At 44.0% G+C, this 24726-nt stretch overlaps 1 protein-coding gene across 4 annotated transcripts; it reads right to left on the bottom strand.

Moving 5' to 3' along the window:
• Positions 1–24456, bottom strand: MSANTD3 (Myb/SANT DNA binding domain containing 3). Of its 4 annotated transcripts, none has more exons than XM_019033921.3 (4): positions 24305–24421; positions 22045–22201; positions 9361–9811; positions 1–1175 (listed from the first exon to the last, which is right to left on the bottom strand). In XM_019033921.3, exons 3-4 carry the CDS (start codon positions 9776–9778, stop codon positions 766–768), a joined length of 828 nt encoding a protein of 275 aa, XP_018889466.3. In that variant the 5' UTR covers positions 9779–9811; positions 22045–22201; positions 24305–24421; the 3' UTR covers positions 1–765. The 4 variants fall into 4 exon arrangements, with proteins under 4 accessions (XP_018889466.3, XP_055206033.2, XP_004048409.4 ...); XM_055350058.2 differs by lacking the exon at positions 24305–24421 and adding an exon at positions 24121–24226; XM_004048361.5 differs by lacking the exon at positions 22045–22201 and having other exon boundaries at positions 24305–24456.
• Between the last annotated feature and the right edge of the window lie 270 nt (positions 24457–24726).

Below are 24726 nucleotides of genomic sequence, written 5' to 3'. Positions count from 1 at the left end.
TTGCAAGTCTTTTTTTTTTTTTTAATAAAACCAACATAACAGAATGTAGAAATCTAAACGAACATCTCTCCCTCAAAGTAGTTACATCCTTAGCTCCAACAAAACTACCATTGTTGGAGACTTATTTAGAACTCCTGTTTGAGGAAAGGCCTTAAAAGGTGGTTTATGAGCCACATTAGAAAATACCCTTCTAAACTTTGGGCTGTTTAAAAACAGAAAATCCATACTCAGAGGATGACACCGAGAAAATTAAAAAGGTGCTGCAGCTCTCATGGAGGTTCCCTAAAGACCTCTAGTAAGTTCTGAGCAACAGCATCACCATTGGAGAAACGTGTAGCCTCCCAGGACAGCCACTTTCCATGGGACGGCATTCATTTGGATAGAAAAGTTCTGCTGTCTGTTTAAAAAGAAAAAAGAAAAAAAAAATCAGCCACACTCCTTTATAGTCACACTTGCATTTGATTAAAAAAAAAAACAACAACAACAACACTCACAACGTGGTTCTTGTATGAATTCTAATTAAGAGACATTATATTCAGAATTATAGCACTCATAGTGATAATTTTCAGAAGACTATAACAGCTTCTTTGCCACTTAAGGGGTACAGAGGGTGCAGCTGTTTACCTGAATGAATTCTTAAATAAGTGACTACTACCACTCTAATTTTCCTAGCTGTAGCTCTGTTACAGGTTACTGACCGCAAGTCCATGTTCCAGACATTCTTTGCCAACACAGATTAATTACAAGACAGCCACCCCCAAAGTCTTAGGGCGAATTGGGAAAGGGCCGGTTAAATGAGGAAACAGGCCATTCCTTGGTAAAAGTTTGTAGTTTTCTTTCCCAATACATCTTCTTTTTATTGAGAACTTCCATTTTTATCCTGTGTTCCTCCTCTGCCATCTCACACTCTCGCTCTATCTGCTGGATTTTGGCCACATGCACCTCATTCATTTGTATCAGTTGCAGTTGTAAGATGGACATTTGTTGATGGTGTTCTTCCTCATGCATCTTTTTTAAAGCACCTTCCTGAGAGGTTTTGCTCCTGTAGTTTTTATTGGCTGTTATTCTGACAGCTGAACACGAGGGTTCAGGTTGAGAGGTCCCCTCACATACTGGAAAATGTATGAACTCTTTCTCATCATCGCACAGTTCTCTATTTGAAACAGCAAATGATTCTGAAAAACAGTAGCAGAAAACATACGTTCAAAGATTTTACAGGCAGAGAAAAAAAAAAACCAATCCTATTTCAAATGACAGGGTCCTTCATTACAGGATGTATCTAAAATCATGTCTGCTTTGGCCTTCATGTCTACAGGGACCCTAGCCACACCTGACTTTTTAAAAACCCACAAATCAAAAGCAATTTTTTCTTAAGAAATAATGATAAGGGGTTTTGTTAGGTTATTTCTAGAACTTCAAAGTATGGGATCCGTGGTCAGAAACCATGCTTATCAAGAATCAGAGACCTTTTTATGTTGATATTCTAAACTGAAATATGTCCAGCTCTGATGAGCGTAGGACCACAATGCAAGGCCAATGTGGATCTTCAAATTAAGTTCTCTATCAGTCTGATCACCCTTTGCCAACTTCTCATTCAGCTATGAACATTTATATGTAATCTTTGCAAGAGTGCTATTGCTGTTTCCTGGTCACAGGTGTTAGCCCTTACCCTGGAGAGCCATCTTGTAAATGCTGTTCCTTGAAAGATAAGTCTACATTCCCTGGCTTAACTCCCTCACATACGTTTTCTCTTTACTCTCCAGCACTGCCATTTGGGGAGTTTTCAATGTCCCTCTTATTTAACCTGTCCCTGGTACTTGACTATCCTTGAAATTTCTTTCCTCCATTAGCTTCTGAACCATGACTCTCCTAATTTCTAAGCTGCCTTCCCCTCTGATTGCTCCTTCTCAAGTCTTCTTGATTTACAGAGACTCTTGCTCTACTCACCTGTTACCTTTTCATATTCTCCTGGGGGTTCCCATCTGTGGCTCTGTTCTTAATCTGCCCTAAGTAAACTCATAACCTGATTCCAACCTTCCTTTCTTTCTTGTCTGACTCTTCCAAATGCCCTGTGCACCCTTCAGTCCTACCACAAGCTACTCACATCCTTTATAAGGTCATGCTTTTTTTCATAATTCTGTTTCACTGTTCCCTCTGCTTAAAGTTAGGCTATCTGTCCCTCCACTTACTGTAGTCTCACTTTTTTAACCTCCCCCCAACTCCTACTCATTCAAAACCAATGCCGCTTGCTCTGTGAAACCTCAGGTCTCTCCTTTATATGTACTCTTCTGTTACAGCACTTAACACACACTAGTATTGTTTTGGCACCATGACATTCTCTTTTTTTAATCCTTGGGCACTAATTACTTTGTTTGGTACATAATGGATGCCTAGTAAATGTTTATTGGCTGAACCCTTGAATATAAAGGGAAGAGTATATGGATGCAAAAGGATACCATGTTTGGTAGGTGCTATGTTTGCCCTGCTTTTTTTATTAGAGCAGTAACATCAGTGTCAATTAGGGAGTTGCAATAAGGAAACCACTAACTCCACTAACCCATGGAGTCTTGTAGCTGTGACTCTAAGGCTTTCTCGAGAAGCTTTACATTTCCAATAACAAGCATTTTCTCCTTGGAGAAAAACAATGCCAATTTATTAACATAGTTGATTACATTATTACGTCCACTCCATTATTCTGGAAGATGAGATGCTGGGAATGTTCATGGGTACTGGGGGAAACCTAACTCATAATACCCTGTTAATAAAAGGAAAATGGCTACTGTTTAATTATTCCACTCCAAGAGGTAAAGTAACAACGATAACTAGTCCCTAATTATGATTAAAGAAAAGGTAAAAATCTTACTTCTGGAAGAGAAGTTTAAAAAAAAGAAAAAGTACTTCTGTGCCATCCAGAAATAATGAAAATGTCTCTTGGAAATCTTTCCTGGAGACAGCTCTGGCCTCAAAGACAGCTCTTCCTTCATGCTCCCACTGCCTCCTGGGCCTACCTCTGGCAGAACACTTGTTAAAACTGGCAGTTTACCTCCCTTTCAAGTCTCTAAGTACTTTGAAGACAGAGATTGCTTCTGTTCATCCTCATGGAGAACCCAGCACAGGGCCTGGTATAGTGCTGGGCATGTAAGAAATGTGTATGGGGTGAATTACGTGCAGTGGGTCACATCCCTCCCAACACGCCCAACCATGGAGAAGGAACAGTGCTCTGTGTGGGTAACCAAGGCACAGGACAAAGGAATGGGAGAGGGTTAACACTGAGAACAGGGCCCTCAGGTGTGAGTTTCAACTGCAAAGAGCATTACCTCACCTGTTTCCTTTCTAGTTTTGGATCTGAAAATGTCTTCTTTGAAGACTGGACACATTAGACATTTTGTGGTACTTCTAGTCTCTTTTCTCTTTGATTTCATTCCAGGGGATAGTTCTGGATACTCCTCTGAGTCCTTAAAGTTCATCCCCTCACAATGCTGCTGTCTCACCCAATTTCTTTATCTTCTTCTTTTTTTTTTTTTTTTTTTTTGAGATGGGGTCTCATTCTGTCACCCAGGCTGGAGGGCAGTGGCGTGATCTCAGCTCACTGCCATCTCTGGCTCCCAGACTCAAGTGACCCTCCCACTTCAGCCTCCAACTAGCTGGGACTACAGGCATACACCACCAAGCCTGGTTAATTTTTTGCATTTTTGGTAGCGATGGGGTTTCACCATGTTGCCCAGGCTGGTCTCAAACTCCTGAGTTCAAGTGATCGGCCCGCCTTGGCCTCCCAGAATACTGGGATTACATGCGTGAGCCACTGCACCGGCCTCTTCCAATTTCTAAAGGCTCACTTTCATCTCAACAATTCCAGGCTTTAGAGACCTGATGATGATATGGTGATGATGATGATGATAGCACCTACTGTTTTTTGAGCAGCTAACCAGGTCCTAGGCTAGTGCTTTATGGCATTACCTCATCTAATCCTTACCCTATGAGGGAGGTATTATAGAAAACCAAATACAATATCCAAGGTCACATGACTAGTTGAAAGAACCAGGATTCTAATCTAAGTCTGTATGACTCCAAAATCCAAACTCAACCACTACAATAATCAGCCTCCCACTCTTCCACTTGCTCAGCTGATCACTTGCATATCTTAAAATGTAGCCTCCAAATTGTATCCACTAAAAAACCATCTCTTATTAAGAATATGGGCGTGTATCCTGCATTTTGATCTCTAAATTTCTAGAGCTGTGAACATAAAAAGACAGTATGTTTGTGTCCGGGAGCAGAAAAATGACTCTTCTTTAAAACTACTCTTTTTAGTTTAAATGTATGCTAACATCCAAATTTTAAAGGAAAAAAAAGCCAGGCCTCTTAAGAAGACTCTGGCAGAAAACAGGGCTTTAAACTAGAGAGGCTCAATGGTATAATTAATTAACTTTCACACACATATTAGCTCCAATGAATAGAAACTACTGTTCAGATGGGAAGAATCTTGTCTTAATTGGAAAAAGACTAGCCTAGGAATGGCACTGTGCTGCAAATACACACCATGTAATCTCTCTCAGAGGTAAAAATAAAGCCACCTGAAGGAGAAAACAACTCAATCTTATGCAAAAAGGGTAGGAAATCCCAACAGCTTTCCTGGGACCAGGAAAGCCAAGGGGCTTTTCTTTCACTTGGACAACTGGAGTAAGTTTAATATCAGCAAGAAAAGCCTACTATGACAGCAAAAGGATGGGAAGGAAACTGTAAACAGGCCAAACCCCAGACACAGGAAATAGGGCTGACTGGGAAAGGGGATAAATAAGATGTGTGGATGCATGCTATGGAGTATATATAACACATTAAAAGAAAGAAACTAGACTTACACACTGCAGTGGGAATTGATCTTTTTTTTTTTTTTTTTAGACGAAGTCTGGCTCTATCACCCAGTCTGGAGTGCAGTGGTGCAATATTGGCTCACTGCAATCTCCGCCTCCGGGGTTCAAGCAATTCTCCCGTCTCAGCCTCCCAAGTAGCTGGGATTACAGGTGTGCGCCACCAGGCCCAGCTAATTTTTGTAGTTTTAGTAAAGATGGGAGTTTTGCCATGTTGGCCAGGATGGTCTTGAACTCCTGACCTCAGGTGATCGGTCTGCCTTGGCCTCCCAAAGTGCTGGGATTACAGGTGTGAACCACTGTGCCCGGCCTAGGAATTGATCTTAAAAACAGTATTCTAAGTGAAAAAAGAGAGAAAATGGTATCCCTAGCACAAATTTAAATCTACATGAATGTAAAATAGATGCACACAAAACACATGTAAAAGGATATGCAAGCGTGTTAGAATGATTCAGATGCAGGAGAAGAGAATGAAAGAATGGAATAAAAATAGAACAAACACGTAACTAACAAAAGAAAGGCTTTTCACAGACCAGTGAGGCTGGGGTGCCATGACTGGAAGTGTAACTCAGCCCTCTGGTACCAGAGATCTCACCCCCAAAGATTAGGATTGAACAGTAATAATAATGGCATTTATTAAGAAATGTTCACAGTTATCAAGTATCACTTTAGAGCATAGAATGTGAAATTAAATATAAATTATCCTAAGACATCTAGGTGCTACACCAAAGCTTAGTTTTCTTAAATGTATTTGACCTTTGGTCATCCTAGCCTCCCAGCCACTCCTAGCGAATTTTATTGGCTCCCTTAGTTGGTTCTGTACACAGTTGCCCTCAAAATAATGGAAGATAAGTGTCAAAGCCAAATTATCACACATCATAAAATCTGCAGGGTGTAAATTGTTTTAATATATTTAAGGAGGAAATACTGGGGTTTTTTGGCAAATATTAATATATTCCTAAGTGTTATACTTAAATTTTAAGACTAGTGTGTTCGAATGCAGATGGACATTTTCAGAAAGTCGTTGACAAAGCTAAGTATATCCAAGGGACAGTGATCAAGATGACACAGTTGAAACTATCTCATACCAAAAAGTAGTTGCAGGGAGGCCTCTAGTGGAATACTATTAGAGTCCATCCTGTTTAACAGTTTTATCATAAATTCCAATAAATTTCTGAGTACCTAATTCTGTAACAGGTACCCTGTAAGGTGTTGGAACAGTATTGTCCAATAGAAATACAATATAAGCTATTTATATAATTTTAAATATCCTCAGAGCAACATTAGAAAAATAAAAAAAGGTGAAATTTTATTTTGGTAATATATTTTTTAATCTGATATATCTAAAATATTATTGTTTCAACATGTAACAATATAAAAATTATTTAATGAGTTTTTTTACATTTTTAGGTACTAAGTCTTCAAAATGTGGTGTGCACAATTATAGCACATCCTAATGTGGTCTACCCACATTTCAAGTGCTTGTGAGCCTCATGTGGCTTGTAACAACTGTATTAGACAGCACAGCGTTAGAAATAGAAAGATCACACACACACATTCCTTATGTCAAATACACAAGATGTAATGAGGGCCATAACTCTATAGCAGATTTTCCACCTTTTTCCCCCCAAGTCCCAGAAAGGATGATTGACAATTCCAGGCTTCTTTTTCTTTCTTGAAAGAAAACTGAAATGCAAAATGAGTGAAATGAACTCAAAGTTATTTTACTGTATAGAAAGAGTACCAGTACCCTACCTACTAGTATTAACAGATTACCTTTGGACACACTTCCCAAATGACAAAGCACCAAGGTTCTCCACCACCCTCCAGATGGGACCTGGACACAGGAGCAAGGAGCATTTGGCTATGCTTTAATAATCACCAGCAAAAAGGGAAGTCCCCAGTGTCATCTATGTACAAACATCCAATTTAAAATAAATCCATTTATACTTGAGTCACTATTAAATGTCACTATAAGGAAAACACTCAGAATGTACCTTTATTCCCTTCTTGCTGAAAATTTATAAATTACATTTATGAGTAAATGAATTACATCATTTCTTCCAAAGAGAAAGAGAAAAAAATTTGTGGGATGAACTTTCCTAGTTCCTACCCCAGAATTTGAAAATGGGGAAACAAGACTGTCCAGGCCCCCTAAGAATAACCCTATGTATTCAATACACAATAATCTAGATCACAGGTTTGCAAAATGAACAGAAGGCAGCTCACACCAGCATGGTCCTCAGCAATATCTCCCAGGGAACATAAGCAATGTAAAGAGCGGCCCTGCTGATCCATTCCTTCCCTCCCCCAGCACACTCCTCCACAACCTCACAGAAGCTGAATGGCTCTGAAGCCAGCAAGATGGAGAGGAACAGAGTAACTGGCTAAAGCTATAAACATCTCCAAAACAAGGACACCATTAATTAGCAGTGGGGGCCCATGCACTACAGAAGCAGCAATGAGGAGTGATAAGAGAGAGAGCTGACAGTGCCCCCATAAACTGTCTGCTAGGAGGTACCCTGGCTTGGGAGCTTAGGGATCAAAACTCAGACACAACGTTCCCACACTGGAAATCGATGCATGAGGTTCCCACACTGGAAATCGATGCATGAGGTTCATAACATAAACCACTATGGTTACGCAACTGGCTTCCTGGACTTAACCTTGGTCAAATGATCAGTAAGCAAACTTTTGATCATAATTTGCTTCTCCAGGATCGTCTGCCTACAGGACAGAAAAAAAGGTGCTAATCAAAAACATGTATTTGATTCACTTGGCAATTATCTTTTCCACTCTACACAGATAACATTCCTGGCTTTAGACTGCTTCTTGTTACTTTTAATTAACAGGAGCCAGTCCCTCAGAGCTCAGTCTACTCTGGAGGCACTGACAATTGAATTTCCCATTCTGCAAGCTGAGAACCAGATTCTCCTGGGGAAGTGCTTGCTGGGTCCTTGAAGCACCTTATGAACAACCCTCTGTCCCCCACCAGGAAACATCCTCTGCTTCAATGTCTGTCTTCTGCAAACTGAAATGAATTTTTATATAAACTGGCCACTTCCTGTCTGAAAAGAAGCAGGAATTTCTGGAAATTTATCTATGTGCATTTCCACCCTCCCCTTGCCTAGAGACATTTCAATAGCCCCTAAATTCCAACCTTTTGAAGCTATGACACACTATCATTGCATCCTTCATTATATGACAGTGTTTTTTTCCCTAAGAATTATGTATGACATATTTTTCCCTTTTTAATGGAAGTATATTAAACTTAAAGTTAATTTCTTTTGGAGCTTTTCAAGATCCCTGGGGTGCCACAAACCAAAACTGTGGATCACAATAGTATAATGGCAAAAAATGCTGGTTTTTAATCTGGGTGAATGCTAAAACAGGCGTTTATCATATTATTCTTTGCACTTTTTTTAAAGTTTGAAATAGCTCTTTTTTTTTTTTTTTTGAGACAGAGTTTTGCTCTTGTTGCCTAGGCTGGCGTGCAGTGGTGCTATCTTGGCTCACCACAACCTCTGCCTCCCGAGTTCAAGCGATTCTCCTGCCTCAGCCTCCCAAGTAGCTGGGATTACAGGCATGCACCACCACGCCCAGCTAATTTTGTATTTTTAGTAGAGACGGGGTTTCTCCATGTTGGTCAGGCTGGTCTCAAACTCCCAACCTCGGGTGATCCACCCGCCTCAGCCTCCCAAAGTGCTGGGATTACAAGGCATGAGCCACAGAACCCAGCCGGTTGACTCTTTTAATACGGCCTTTTGAGTGGCCTACTGCAATGCTTTGCAAATAATGACCTCCAAAAATATTTTTTGGAAAAAGTGAAATTGAGTGGATGAATATAAATCTTCATACAATTCTCTTTAACATATTTGAGACAGGCTGATAGGCAACTGCAGCACCTCACTAATAAGAACTCCATTAACCCAGTCCCTTATTTTTCTTTATGTTTAAGTAATAATAAAGTCTCCAAGAGAGCTAGCACAATGATGTAAACAAGTACTTTTGTTTTTATATATTACTTTTTTTTTTTTTTTGAGACAGGGTCTCACTCTGTCACCCAGGCTGGAGTGCAGTGGCGCAATAACAGCTCACTGCAGCTTCCACCTCCTGGGCTCAAGTTATCCTCCAGCCTCAGCCTCCCGAGTAGCTGGAACTACAGGTGCATGCTACCATGCCCAGCTAATTTTTTCTATTTTTTGTAGAAACAGGGGTCTCACTTTGTTGCCCAGGGTGGTCTCAAATTCCTGGGCTCAAGCCATCCTCCCGCCTCAGCCTCCCAAAGTGCTGGGATTACAGGCATGAGCCACCACGTCCACTTCTATGAGACTTTGAATGTCCTATATAATCCTGAGATCTTGAATTAGGAAAATTGGATTTGATACAAAAGTTTCATTTTTAGAAGTTCCCTCAAAGTGGAGGGTTTTAAAATTAAAATGTCAAACAGATACCCAGTGAGAGCGTGCACACTGGCATCAGGAACGGATACCTTGGGCTGAGGCGTCGGGGTGGTATTCGGGCTCCTCCTCCGGGGGGCTCTGCAGGAAGTAGAGCTGCTCCGGCAGCATGCTGGCGATCTTCTCCTTCCCTAGGACGTGGGTACTCAGGATAGGGCTGACGCTCCGTTTCACTTTCTCTCTCCTTTCATGGGCCATAATTTTTTTGGTCCGAGCCTTGATGTTCTCCCAGCACTTCTTCAGCTGTTTGAAATCCCGCAGGGACACGCTGGGCTGAGAGTTGTATTCGTGGGCCAGCGCCTGCCAGGTACGCTGCTTAAGGGCAATAGTTCGCGCATCACTTTTCTTACATTCCAGCACATATTTATACTTTTCTACTAAAGCCAGCAGGATGCTCTTTTCCAATTCTGAGAAGTATTTGGCAGGCTTTATAATTTCGTTGTTTTGCATTTTCCACTATATTTCTCCTGGCCGCTAGCTATCCTGTAAAAGGAAGTTTGAAGCAATGATTACCAACTCCAGCAAAAACAATGCCTATAAATCACTGAAGCTTAATTCCTGACTTGATTCCCTTGTCTGAAATATAGTACTTTCTTTTCCATTAATGTTGAATTATGACATTCAGGACTCTGGAGAATATTTAGAAATGTACTAGGAATGGGGTTTTATTTCAAAGTGGATTGTTGTGGCTATACTGTGACTATCTGGTATATAACAGCAAAAAAAAGAAAAATTGAACATTTTTTTTTGAAACGGAGTCTTGCTCTTGTCGCCCAGGCTGGAGTGCAGTGGCATGATCTGAGCTCACTGCAACCTCCACCTCCCGGGTTCAGGCAATTCTCCTGCCTCAGCCTCCTGAGTAGCTGGGATTACAGGCGCCTGTCACCACGCCCGGCTAATTTTTTTTTTGTAGTTTTGGTAGAGAAAGGGTTTCACCATGTTGGCCAGGCTGGTCTCGAACTACTGACCTCAAGTGATCTGCCTGCCTCGGCCTCCCAAAGTGCTGGGATTACTTGCGTGAGCCACCGCGCCCGGCCTAGACTCTGATTTGTTAATTGATTTTTCTTTAATATTAGGGAACTGATTATTCCCCCAAATCATGTTAGCCAGTTTTAGAACTAAACAGCTTTCCAAAAGTTTTGTCACAGCTGAGGACAAAAGAAGCCACCGTGTACTCAAATATAAAATATGATGTGGGAGGCTGAGGCAGGCGGACCACGAGGTCAGGAGTTCCAGACCAGCCTGACCAGCATGGTGAAACCCCATCTCTACTAAAAATACAAAAATTAGCTGGGCGTGGTGGCGTGCACCTGTAATCCCAGCTACTCAGGAGGCTGAGGCAGGAGAACCACTTGAACCCGGGAGGTGGAGGTTGCAGTGAGCCAAGATAGTGCCACTGCAATCCAGCCTGGGTGACAGAGTGAGACTCCATCTCAAAAAAAAAAAAAAAGATGTACAGCCGGGCACGGTGGCTCACACCTGTAATCCCAGCACTTTGGGAGGCTGAGGTAGGTAAATTGCTTGAGCCCAGGAGTTCAAGACTAGCATGGGCAACATGGCAAAACCCTGTCTCTAAAAAAAAAAAAAAAGAAAGGGAAGAAAAAGAAAAAGAAGAAAAAAAAAATTAGCCAGGTGTGGTGGCACGCACCTGTAATCCCAGCTACTTGGGAGGCTGAGGTAGGAGGACTGCTTGAGCCCAGGAGGTCGAGGCTACAGTGAGCCATGTTTGCACCACTGCACTCCAGCCTGGATGACAAAGGAGACACTGTCTCAAAAAAAAAAAAAAATTTGACGTTTTCATCACTCTGTGGCATGTACCTGGAGCAATGGCAACCTCAGTTTTTTCATCTTTAAAATGAGGGGTTGGAGTCTGTGATCCTTCAGGTATGCGGGCTGCTTTTTAAAATCCTAAGTAAACAATGTATGTAATTTCAGATGTGAAAGGGCCTAGGCACTTAAGAGACTGAGTCCAGTGTCCCTCTTTACATTCCTCAAGTCTCTTTCCAGCTGAGAGAAGAAAGGGTCAGAAAGGTGAAGTGGATTGCACAAGATCACAAAGATGGTGACATGGAAAGTCCAGAGCTTGGACTGCCCTAGGAGTCTGGTATTCTTAGAATCATTCCACAACTGTTTCTCGGCCTCTTGCCTTGGGTCACTCCAAATGATTCAACCATGATTCCCATAAGTCACTTTGTCATCCTCTACAGTGCCGGGTCAGCATGTTTCACACAACAGGTGCTTAGTGAATGTCTTCTTCCAGTGAAGTGTATGAAACCTATGTGTGTTTTAGGACTGCACACTATTCCCACATCTTTCAATCACAGAAAGCTTCCTATAAAATTAACCTCTCAAATATGTTACGGCAAAAATGTAGCTAAGCAACACCGACTGCGGCAATAAAGTAAGCATTATCTATCGTTCCCCTTGTTGGGAAGGGCCTACGTATTCCCAGTGCTTCTTACATTCTCCAAGCCTCTGATTTCTCAGAGTAACAGGCATACATCAAGATACTGATGAGGCGGTCCATTTAAAACTGACCAATCATGTCAAAAAATTAGGAACTGGGCAGGCGTAATGGCTCACACCTGTAATCCCAGGACTTTGGGAGGCTGAGGCGGGTGGATCACAAGGTCAGGAGATGGAGACCATCCTGGCTAACACAGTGAAATCCCGTCTCTACTAAAATTACAAAAAAAAAAAAAATTAGCTGGGAGTGGTGGCAGACGCCTGTAGTCCCAGCTATTCGGGAGGCTGAGGCAGGAGAATTGCTTGACCCAGGGGGGCGGAGCTTGCAGTGAGCCGAGATCACGCCACTGCACTCCAGCCTGGGTGACAGAGCAAGACTCTGTCTCGAAAAAAAAATTAAAAAAAAAAAATTAGGAACCAACTTGAAAAGAGCCCCACAAGCCAAAAATGGAATAATTTGAAATCAAAGGTCATATGCACACAAGGATTCATTATTTTCTCAACCTTTGTTATGTTTTAAAATTCCATAATAAAAAATTAGGAAGGGGAGGCTGTGACTTTTAAGTTTACAGTACACTAATTTTGAATCACACTATTTCAAGCCGGCTACTCACGCACTATGCCTGGGAAGGGGTTTCTGTAGTTGTGAATGGCTGAAATCTGTTTGACTGAGGCTGGAGAGGACTGGGCCAGATCAGAGACCCTTCAAATTGACGCCAAGGAGTGTGGTCTTTACATAAGGGTGACAGAACCTGATCACGGTCTCTCACTACGCACTGCCTCATCCTAAAAGTTGTTATTAATAGAATGAAGTACGAGGGTAATCCGTGTCTCCAAATACCAGGTACCCTGCTCTACATTCATACTGGACACATCAGGTATCAGACACTGGGAGGTTCGGACACATGTCAAAGGTGGTTTGGCCCTCAGATCCTGAGCAAAGCTAAATGAGCGGACATTTATCTTTGGGGATGTGTCCCTATAATGCTAAATTCCCATGCTTCTGTTTTGATCATGTTGCTCTAATATCCATACAATGATACCCAATCCAGGCTCCTTCTTCCTCAAAGGTCCCAAATTAATTTTTTACCTTCACCCATACTTTTATTCCCTATGAATCAATGTTCCCCAAACTGAAATGTATTAACATACACCCTGTACAATATCTCTCTTCTGTATTATCTCTATCTGCCAAGATGTCTATGTCCAGCTTAACTTTCTGTAGTTTTTGTTAGGAAATCAATAGGTACCTGCCTGTTCTTAAATCACACAGCTTACACAGCAGATTCTGATCCAATTCCCTAACCTCAATGTCTCTGCTCCAGATGTCAATATGCCAACTTTCCCCACTTCTAAGAATTGCTGCTGTAAGGATGAAGAACTCTGATTCACAAATGAAAAAAGGATTACTCCCCATTTTGTTGTTATATGTAATGCTATTTTACATATACATTACATGTGTGTGTACACACACACACACACACACTTTCTAAATAACTCTCTTTTTTCTATTTTAGTTCTTCAAGATAAATTCCTAGGACTGCTCCACCAAAAGATAAAAACACTTAAGACTTATGTTATATCCCCAACTTGTCCTTGTAAAATGTTGCACCAATTACAGTTCTATTAACAGCACATGAGCATGTCCATTTCCCTATTTTGTTTTTTTATTCTGTGCCAACTGTGGAAGTAAAAAATGTCACTTCATTGATTAATGACATATGAATTTCAGCTCTGAGGTAAGTAAGCCACACTCTGAACAAAGGTCCTGTGATCCTTGGTGGGACTGAAATTACATGGAATTAATTCCAAGCAATCTAATTCTTCCTCAAGATGTGTGCAGTACCTCTAGCTGCCACTAGGTGGTGGTGGACTTGTGGGGAGTCTAAATTTCACAAAGGTTCTTGCCCTACATGTGGCCAGTTGAGTCTCAGAGTAATAATAATGATAGCAATAATATAATAGCAGATAACTTGCATTGAGCCCTTACTGTAGGTGTAACAAATGTTTAATATGCACAATATCATTTAACCCTCCCAAAAATAGCCTCTGAGAGCACAGTTTGTTATACTTCAATGTTTTCTGTTAAAAATACATATACATATGCATGTATATATATATTTACATATATAAAGTACCAGAAGAAATTATACGACTGCTCTTAAAAGCAAATACTCAGAATTACCAACACCTGGGGACCATTAATAGCCTATTAACTAAACTGTTATTTAATCACTAGCTAAGTAAATCCAAAGTTACCAATTTACTTTGCTTAATTTTGTAGAACAGCAGGTCTCATTGGGCCTTGCGGTTGCATTCTGCCTGGCTGTAAAGGGATTCTGATACAAGGCAATGTACCCCAAAGGTTCCTTATGGATTTTCAACAGCCTTGTGAAATAGGCTGTTTATCTCCCTTAACCAATTACCATTCCCATTTCCCAGATAAGAAAACTGTGGCTCAGTAACTTACTCTGGTCACAAAATAGTAAGTGGTCTGACTTACTCCAATGCCCATGCTCCTCTCTGCTCTGCTTAGCTCTCTTGTTTCAGACCTAGTGATAGCCTCTATTCCCCTCCTCAAAGTATGGACATTAACACTCTAATCATCAGCCGGGAAAGGGCCCAGGGTAGGGCAATTTAGGTGGAGTATGTCTCCATCTGTTGGCTCTTCCCCCATTCATTTCCCTCCCTCCATCACCTCCTCCCGATTTCAAACTTAGGGCCCATAATCCTCCCACGTGTACCTTCCTCACTCTAACCAGAGCTCTGAAATAATTTCTGCCCTTGATCCAGTAAGACTGTATGTTTCGGCCAGGCATGGTGGTTCACACCTGTAATCCCAGCACTTTGGGAGGCCGAGGCAGGTGGATCACCTGAGGTCAGGAGTTCAAGACCAGCCTGGCCAACAAGGTGAAACCCCATCTCTACTAAAAATTAAAAAATTAGCCAGGCGTGGTAGCAGGTGCCTGTAATCCCAGCTACTCAGGAGGCTGAGGCAGGAGAATCACTTGAACCTGGGAGGCGGAGGTTGCAGTGAGCCAAAGTCGAGCCACTGCACTCCAGCCTGGGCAACAGAGTGAGACTCTGTCTCAAAAAGACTGTATGTTTGAAAGGTAACTGTGGAGATCTTTTGGAGCTTTAACATGGTCCATGCCTCCGGGGAATGCTGGCATTCTGACTGAGCACAAAAACAAATACTTCCCAAAGAGGTCTCTCCAGCAAAGCTTATTAATGCTTATTAATACAAACTTTGAGGCTAGAAAGGATACTCTTGTTTAAAACTATTCATCAATTGTCCATAATTGTTTATAAATGACAACATAAAAAGCCTTCCCTGCCGCATTAACTTTTATTAGGGATAGACTGGCCTTCCCTGTCCCCAATTCTGCTCAGGAGCCATTATCTCTTGTGTCTGCTGTTCTGCTAGACAGTATATGATCCATTCTTATGCATGGTTGTAGGGCAACAAGCAGCCCAGTGACCCCCACAAAGTAGGCGCTCAGTAAACATTTCATAAATGCAGATATTTTGATATAGGCATAAAACAGCCCACCATGCACACAGCATCATACATGACAAAACAGTACACTAAAGGCTGCATTAGCTGGGTATGGTGGTGTGCCTGTAGTCCCAGCTCCCTGGGAGGCTGAGGCAGGGTGATCACTTGGGCCAAGGAGTTAGAGGCTACAGTGAGCTATGATTGTGCCTGTGAACAGTCACCCCACTTCAGCCTGGACAACACAGTGAGACCCCATCTCTTAATGAAAAAAAGCTGCATTAAAGTAGAAATGGTCAAATAAAATAGCAATATCCAAATGCAATGGAAGTTCCCCTTGGGCTAGGCAAAGACCCATAGATAGGCCTAAATAAAAAGGCACAATTCCAACACCCATAGAAAAACAAGAAGGAAACAATTAGCACAATTTCCAAAACACTAACATTGACTAAACCACCAGAATACTGTAATGCATACATTTACTATCCAACTTAAAACAAAAATTCATCTGTTTATGGACTAAATGTCTGTGTCCTCCCAAGATCCATATGTTGAAGCCCTAATTCCCTAGTGGTTGTATTTGGGGACTGGACATCTGAGGAAGCAATTAAGGTTAAATAAGGACATAAGTATGGGGCCCTGGTCCAGTGGGGTTAGTGCCTTGATAAGTAGAGACACCAGGAAGCTGCCCTGCTACCCTCAATGGCTTACAAAGAGGAGGTCATGTAAGAACACAGCAAGATGGCACACAGCAAGATGGCCACCACCTACAAGCCAACAGAAGAGATCTCAGGATGAAATCTAACTTGCCAACACCTTGATCTTGGCCTTCTCAGCCTCTAGAACTGTGAGAATCCAATTTCTGTTGTTTCAACCACACAATCTGTGGTATTTTATTATGGTAGCCTGAGAAGACTAATATACCATCTAGTGATTTTTAAGTCCACCAAGGGTGAAACTAAGTCCTAAAGTTTGAGCAAAGACAGAGAAACTTGTCAAGATTTCACATCTCTTGCTCTTTGTGGAAAGGGGAGTTCTTTGAAGTTAATGCTCAGAATGGGTACCATGACTGAAGAGCTGTGGCACTGGAAAATCAGACTTCAGGACATTAATAGACTGCTGATCTTAAAGTGAGGTGAAATGAACCAAGACACTGGATACAGAAAACCCGGGCTCAAATCCTGACTTTACCCCTCACCCAACCGTGTGACTTTGGGCAAGTCAATCAACCTCTAATGCTTCATCTGTGAAATGGAGTTACTCCCCCACTATCCCGGCCCTGCCTCATTCCCTCTACGCAAAAGTCCTGCAACGTGAATAAAGAAACACAGACTACAGCTTCAATCAATTTTAGTTCTTTCTACTCTTCCCACCCATATTAAACTGCTTCCAAAAGTAGAATAGTACTGTGTGTGTGCGTGTGTGTGTCTGTATATATGGTGTATGTGTATATATAACAAGTTATTGGCTCTTTATTTCATACACACACAATTCAACAAATATGTAATGAACTCCTGCCAAAGGCTCAGCACTGTTCTAGAGTATGCGGGAGATACAAGGACAGGCTGAACCCTCCAGCCTAGAAAGAGCGCTGACATGCACAAACTGACAACTAAAATGAGAGGCACGCTGAAACAAACACCAGAAGAGAGGACAAAGCACCTTGAGCATGAAGAAGAGGGAAGAGGTTCACTTGCATTCTTCATGAACAAGAGGACATTTGAGCTAGATCTTTAAGAATGTATAGGATATGAATGGAGAGAGTTGAAGAAGATCATCAGATAAATAATTGATAAGAGAAGGCCTGGACTCTGAGTGGGGACAATGTTATTGGAAAGGAGGCAGTATACACCAAAGACTGTTTCTTTCTTTTTTGAAAGACAGAGTCTAGCTCTGTCGCCCAGGCTGGAGTAGAGTGGCGTGATCTCGGCTCACCGCAACCTCCGCCTCCCGGGTTCAAACAATTCTCCTGCTTCAGCTTCCCAAGTAGCTAGGATTACAGGCACCCATCACCATACTCAGCTGATTTTTGTACTTTTAGAAAAGATGGGGTTTCACTCTATGTTGGCCAGGCTGATCTCAAACTCCTGACCTCAGGTGATCAGCCTGCCTCAGCCTCCCAGTGTTGGGATTAGGATTATAGGTGTGAGCCACCACACCCAGCCAAAGACTGTTTCAAAGGAAGAAATGAGCAGGATGTATATGTGTCCACAGTAGGGTAGGGGATCAACAGAAAGCAGAGGCCGGTAGGATATATGAGGATTAACCAAACACCTACTTTGTGCAGGCATCAGAGAGAATGGTATTCCTTAAGATCAAGGAGATCACAGACCTATGAGGACATCAGAGTCCCATGAAGACATAATGCACATGTATTGTGGGATAGGCTGGTGACGAGACAGTGTGATAAGCACAGTAACAGAGATAAGCCTAGGGACATACTCCAAAACTGGGGGGATCTAGAACAGGAACCTTAATTCCTACTTGAATAGACTGAAATTAGATTAGCTTGAGAATAAAGCAGGGCCACAACTCGGGAGGTAAAGACTTAACATATTCAGAAGTAGTGGGTGAAATGAAGGACACGTGGCAGCCCTCCCCACAAGCAAGGCCTGGAAAGTAATGGGCAATCCGTTTGCTCTAAAGAAAGGCTGTCTCCTACCCTAGTATCTTGCCTGTCTCCTGACTCAACATCTCAAAAATAACCTTTGTTTTAAACTACAAAGGACCTTGGCCAGGTGTGGTGATCCCCATCTGTAATCCCAGAACTTTGGGAGGCTAAGGCAGGAGGACTGCTTGAGCCCAGGGGTTCAAGACCAGCCTAGGCAACAAGGGGAGAACTCCATTGCTATAAAAATTAAAATTAAAAGTACTAGCCAGGCAAGGTGGCATGTGCCTATAGCCCCAGCTACTAGGGCGGCTAAGACAGGAGGATCCCTTGAGCCCAGGACTCTGAGGTTGCAGTGAGATATGATCATGCCACTGCATGCCAGCCAGGGTGACAGAGCAAGACCCTGTCTCCGAGAAAAAAAAGGTAGTATAATATAGAGGTTAAGGACATGGGCTTGGACCCATGGCCTGAAATCCCAACCCTACCACTGCTTCTGAGAGTGGAGCTTTAGAAAAAGAAAAACTATAAATAAATTTAAAGAAGGACCTCAATCTAATCCTCTTACTTTACAGTTGAGGAAACTGAGGCTCAGAGCAAAACAGGGCTTCCCAAGGCCCTAGTAACAGAGGAGAGTCTGAAATCAAGGCTTCATCATTTGCTTTCCAACCCCTCTCCCACTTCAGAACCCCCTCACCATCAGATGCCCTTTGTGCTAGGTACTCTCAAGCCTCCCCGACTGTACCATTTGAAAACTCCAGGGCACTGCTCTCAACTCTGTCATTCATTTTGTGACATTTGTCTTGGCACGTCTTCTTTACTTGCTGTCAATTCCTCGTCTCTAAATTATAAAGCTCAAGGGGGTATTCTCTAAAGTCCTATCCAGTACTGGTCATCCATGTTAGCACTGCCATTAAAATGGTTTTTCTGCAATCTAATTTCCACAGTTCACTGCCAAAGACACATAGTTGGTATTTTCTGATTATTTATGAGACTGGTGGAGCTACTGGCCAATGAAAGAGAGCATTACAGCAGAATGAAGTGATCTCAGCACTTTAGATGACCTTGTTATTTTGCTTAAGGCCTTTAAACAGGTTTAACTGTGCAAGTTAAGCAGTTCCAGGTGAAATGGCAAAAGCAGGTGATCTGATCTGTTCACTACGGCTCCTTGAAGAGTGCCTGGTGTACATCAAGCACTCAATAAATATTTGTGGAATTAGCTGCCATAACCAACCTGCTTGCCATTTGCATTTTTTAACTAATTATTGCTAGATGTTTTATTATTTTAAATTTCTCCTCTTACAAAGGATTTATCATAAAATAATCGTTTCCTTCTTGCAAATATCATTACAGTTCAAAGAAGGTAGAAATGGCAATGTTTTAAGAGCCTCACTACCACTATGATGCCTTCAGGATTTCATTTTATCCAGAGGTGAGAGTAATTGGACAGTACTCTTACCTGCCTGCACATGTACATACCTGTGTGCCCAGGATGGCCACTCACCCAAGCTCTCTCTGCCTCTCTACCTTCTTTCTTTCCTTTTCGAGAGCTTTCCAGTCAAGCCTAGCACCGAACTTGCTTTCTCTAATGCATTCCCTCTCTACCACTTTTCCACCCACTCCAGGCAGCCATGTAACTTGGAAGTGTTTATTTTCATCATCTGCGCCTGAGTGTGACTGTGTGCATGCAGAACCAGCCTTGTGTTGAAAGCCAGGGCTCCCCCACTTTCCCATCCTCACAGTCCCCTCTATAAACCAGATGAGAGTTCTTAAAGTCCTAACCCCGTCCTTCCCCTTCCCCACACTCCATCTTAAACCACCCCCACCCACGACTTCCCTGAAATGCCTTTGGAATCATTATTAAGGTATCTTCCACAGAAAGCAGTGTTGAAAAACAGAAGGTCCCCTTCTGTAGGTGTTCCCACTCCAGCCTCCTTCTCGTCTACTGAATACACTCTCCTCCACTCCCACCACTTCAGCTACAACTATCGGCTCTCAAATCTTCTCTAGGACAAGGGTACCAAGTATTTACCTCTTGCAGCACTCAGAATTACTCTGCACTGAGATCTATCCATATCCTGAAGGCTCTCCCTATCTGGCGGTGAGCTCCGAGGCATGGAACTACATTATATTTGTATCTTCAGCACACAGTAGATTCACAGTAAGTGTTTGTTTTAAAAAAAAGTTGGGAGTGGGGACGCAGGCACAGTAGCTCACACCTGTAATCCCAGCACTTTGGAAGGCAGTGGGGGGAGTACTGCTTGATGCCAGAAGTTTGAGACCAGCCTGGGCAACACAGTGATACTCCATCTCTAAAAATAAAAATTAAAAAATTAGCCAGGCATGAGCATCTGTAATCCCAGCTACTTGGGAGGCTGAAGTGGGAGGACCACCTGAGCCCAGGAATCTGAGGTTGCAGTGAACAATGATTGCACCACTGCACTCCAACCTAGGTGAAAGAGTAAAACGCTGTCTCTTTAAAAAAAAAAAAAAAAAAAAAAAAAGGCCAGGCATGGTGGCTCATGCCTGTAATCCCAGCACTTTGGGAGGCCGAGGTGGGAGGAGCACCTGAGGTCGGGAGTTCGAGACCAGCCTGACCAACATGGAAAAACCCCATCTCTACTAAAAATACAAAATTAGCCAGGTATCATGGCGCATGCCTGTAATCCCAGCTATTCAGGAGGCTGAGGCAGGAGAATTGCTTGAACCCGGGAGGTGGAAGTTGCGGTGAGCCGAGATTGCGCCGTTGCACTCCAGCCTGGGCAACAAGAGCAAAACTCCGTCTCAAAAAAAAAAAAAAAGAAAAGAAAAAAAGAAAAAGAATAAAGTGGCAGTGATGGAAGAACCTCTCTTCCAAGCCTCAACCTTTCTCCTTAGCATCAAACACATTTCCAATTATCTGTCAGCCACCTCTGTGCCCCACCATGGGCACCTCAGAAAACTCCAATTCTCCATAGCCAAAAACAAACTAATTATTCCCCATACACCAAAATCTCCTGATTTCTGATGATGTCAGCCACATCAACTTGGCTTCCCAAAGCAGAAATGTAATCTTCAATCACATGCAACTAATTAACAAGACCTATGGTACATTTTACCCAAACATCTGTTCCCTCCTCTCCCATTCTCACTGCCCATGTCTGTGGACAGACCTAATCTCTAAAATGGTCTCCCAAACTTCCATCCCCTCTTCCACACAACTACAGGGATCTTCCTAAAACACAGTGATCAAGCCACAGGCCTCCTTGTAAACCTCAGACGTCTCTCCCACTGCCTAAACGATAAAGTCCCAACTCTTCACATGGCATTCATGGCCTTTCCGGATCTGGTCCTGATTATAGCACCCCCACCAGCCCCTCATTCTCTCCATGTATTTTCAACCTAACCAGACCAAACTCAACATGCGGCTTCCTTTGGCTGGAATCCTTTACCCCAAGGCCACCAAGGGCCCATTTTCAATCTCTTTTTTTTTTTTTTTTTTTTGACAGTCTCACTCCCAAAGTGCTGGCATTACAAGCGTGAGCCACCGTGCCCGGCCCATTTTCAATCTTCAAAGCCCAACTCTCATGCAATTTTTGTTAAGCCTTCCTCAATTAATACCCAGTCTGTTATGTTTATTTTCTTTATAACGGCTTCCTTCTAAAATGGGTTTGAAGCAGCTTACAAATTACACACACACTGCAACTAGATTTTTTTTTTTTTTTTTTTTTTTTTTGAGAGAGAGAGGAGAGACTAGCAGGGCAAAGATAAGACAAAGGTAAAAGAGATCAAAGTTAGGTGGTAAAGGAGCATTCAAAACCTGTGTCATAGCTGGGCACGGTGGCTCACGCCTATAATCCCAACACCTTGGGAGGCCAAGGTGGGCAGATCACCTGAGGTCAGGAATTTGAGACCAGCCTGGCCAACATGGTGAAACCCCACCTCTACTAAAACTACAAAAATTAGCTGGGTGTGGTGGTGGGCGCCTGTAATCTCAGCTACTTGGGAGGCTGAGACAAGAGAATCGCTTGAACCCAAGAGGTGGAGACTGCAGTGAGCCGAGATCATGCCACTGCACTCCAGCCTGGGCAACAGAGCGAGACTGTCCCCCACAAAAAAAAACAAAAACAAAAAACAAAAACCTGTGTCATAAGGTCTCATACTCACCTTGTTAGATATAGATCGGCCCTGAGTTCCCACTGACTCAGAATGAGTTACTCTTCTATGAGCTCACTGACAGTTGTACATGACTGTACTGTAGCACTTCCCATATTTTTTGCAATTTGCTCTTTGCGTCCATCTCCCACACTGGACTGGGAAATTCCTAGGGGAATACATAATTTCTGACTCATCGCTGTATCCCCAGGATGTAACATATGACTCAGCACACGACTGGTGCTCAGCAGACATTTGTTGAATGAATGTTATCACGGACAGGGAATACAGTACTAGTGCTTGTTGAACTGCACGCCAGATATGTGAAAAAACATTATTTTATCCTCACAAAAAATGTACAAAGCTAAGAAATGGCAGAGCTAGGATTCAAACCCCAAACTGTCTATCTCTCCAAAGCAATTGCTCTTCCAACTATGCATGATGTTCCCTACCTTCACCATCGCTACGTACGCACCTACTCTCTGCTTCAATGCCTGGTTAAAAACAAAATAAAACACCCTTCTCCCAGACGTCTTTCCTACTCACTCAGGACAGCCCTTGATCTTCCACAATACGTTAACAAATCATCACCAACTGGGAGAGGAAAGGGTGCCCCCTCGGTAGCTGAGAACTGAACAGCCTCGTGGGTATTCTGCAGATGGTGGGGTGAAGTCCTCAGCTCCTTCTTCTCCTGCCTTTCCCTACAGGTGCAGTGCCTGGGCCCTTCCTGCCTCTCTTCCTTCTTCAGGATCCAAAGCCTTTTTAGTTCTTCCCATTCTAAACCCAAAATAATCTCCTCAGGCCCATTACTTCTCTAACCCAGTGAATGGTGTTGAAAATGCACTCCTCCATTATATCAGTGAGACCTTTGTATTTTAAGCATCTCATCAACCATTAGGGCTGGCAAGCATCCCCATGCCCTGAAACACAAGAATTTTGTGAGAAGGGACAATGGCATTTTAGGAGGCCCAATCACCCTACCCTCCATCAAGCTGAATATTTTTGGCGGCCTGGGAGTAAAAAGAGACAACCTATAACATCCCTCCCCACCCCCTGCCCCAGCTGCCTTTGTCCCCTAGCCCGGGTCTCTGCGGGAGGGATGAAATCTGGCCCAGCAATGCTGCAGGGGAGGGATGGTGAACCCTGGTGCCTTCCTCTACATCTTCCTCCAGGACTTCAGAATCCTTCTTCTCCCCCTTGTCCATCCCATGTCTCTCTCTGGCCCCGGACTCCCACAGCCGTCCTCAATCCTAACTCAGAAACTATGTTTTTTAATTAGTATTCAGCAATTTCCTTGGAATACAATCATCTGCTCTGACATGCTGAAAGGCACACTCTCTGGTCCTGATATTATCCTACCTCCAGTTTTAAATGTATGACAAATATATCCCTGCATCCTATAACTACTCTCCTCGATACTGCAGGAACGTCTGTAACGTTAAATGTTATCACGCCTAAGAAATACCCAACCTCCTGAATCGGAATAGGGAGACTAAATTCTTCACTGTTTCGTACTCCTAAATAAAGATTATTCATGCAATTTACAGTAACTACCTCATAGCGCCAGGGTGATGATTCAATGATAATTCATGCCAACTGTTTAGTACCCAGGGCCTGGTACATACAGAGTGCTCAAAATTTAGCTGTTATCATTTACATACATTATCTTTCACAATAGTACCTGAGGGTAGATATTATACCACGCCCCCCCGACCCCCGCCTCTAATTTACAGAAACAGTAACCCCGGCTCGGAGTAAAGGAGCTTTCCCAAGGTCAGTCGAGCAAGGATGTGATGCTCGGCCTTCATCCTGCAAGTGAGGGATCCCTCCCGTTACACTCTGGACGGGCGGGGCACTGGAGGTCTTAAAGGAGACAAGTATGGAAAAGCGCCGAGCACAGTGATCAGCACACAGTGAGGACGCCGGGATGGGAAGACCGCGGTACTGCGGGTCACCTGGATTCCCCCCGAGCAGCTCCCCGAGCCCGGGAGTCCAAAGCCCACCCCGCTCCCAGCCATGGGCGCGCCACTGAGTACCCCGGAGGCCCGCGCCCCGGGGCTTTGTACGCAGCAGGCCGGCCCTACTCACCGAGTCCCATCGCGGCGCGCAGAGGCGGCCGCCCGGCGCCCAGCCTGCAAGGCCGGGGTCGCAGCGGCTCGGCCCGAAAACCCTCCATGCCGGCCCCCGGCCCCCGGCCCCCACTACGCCCGGCCCGCGCCCCCCACCCCCGCCCCCGCCCGGCTGCGGCCCGCCCGGAAGGGGAGCCTCCTACCTGCAGCGGCGGCGCGGCGGCCGCAGCGACCGGGGGAGGGGCCGGCGAGGCGCGAGCGCGGGCGGCCTGGGCTCCTCTCGCAAGCAGGGCGGCCGGGAGGGCCGCGGGCTCCCGAGCGCCGGGCGGCGGCGGCGGCGCGCCCCCGGCCGGCCAGGCCCCGCCGCGCGCGCCGCGGCCACAAAGCCCGGACGCCGCCGCCCCCTCGCGGACCGCCCGCCGCCTGCCGGTCCGTCGGCGCCGCCGAGGAGGGCGGGAGCGCGGCCCCGCGCCAGTCCCCACTTCCCCGAGCTGCGGCCGCCGGCCTCCAGGGGACTGGGGCGGGGCGCGGGGTGCCCCCCCGCCCACCTGCCGGTCCGCACCGACCCCGCTCCTGACATCCTCGGGCTGACGTCCTCGTGCAGATTTAGTTGCCTTTTTTCCCC

This window comes from Gorilla gorilla, chromosome 13 (assembly GCF_029281585.2).
Source record: "Gorilla gorilla gorilla isolate KB3781 chromosome 13, NHGRI_mGorGor1-v2.1_pri, whole genome shotgun sequence".
NCBI lineage: Eukaryota > Metazoa > Chordata > Mammalia > Primates > Hominidae > Gorilla > Gorilla gorilla.
The sequence above is the reverse complement of the archived record's forward strand: the minus strand, read 5'-3'. Positions and strand labels throughout refer to the sequence as shown.

Coding starts and splice junctions, on each gene's coding strand:
- MSANTD3 (XM_004048361.5), bottom strand. CDS start 9,778: ATGCAAAACAACGAAATTATAAAGCCTGCCAAATACTTCTCAGAATTG. Junction 1,176..9,360: donor CCCCGACGCCTCAGCCCAAG/GTATCCGTTCCT, acceptor ACTGTTTTTCAG/AATCATTTGCTGTTTCAAAT.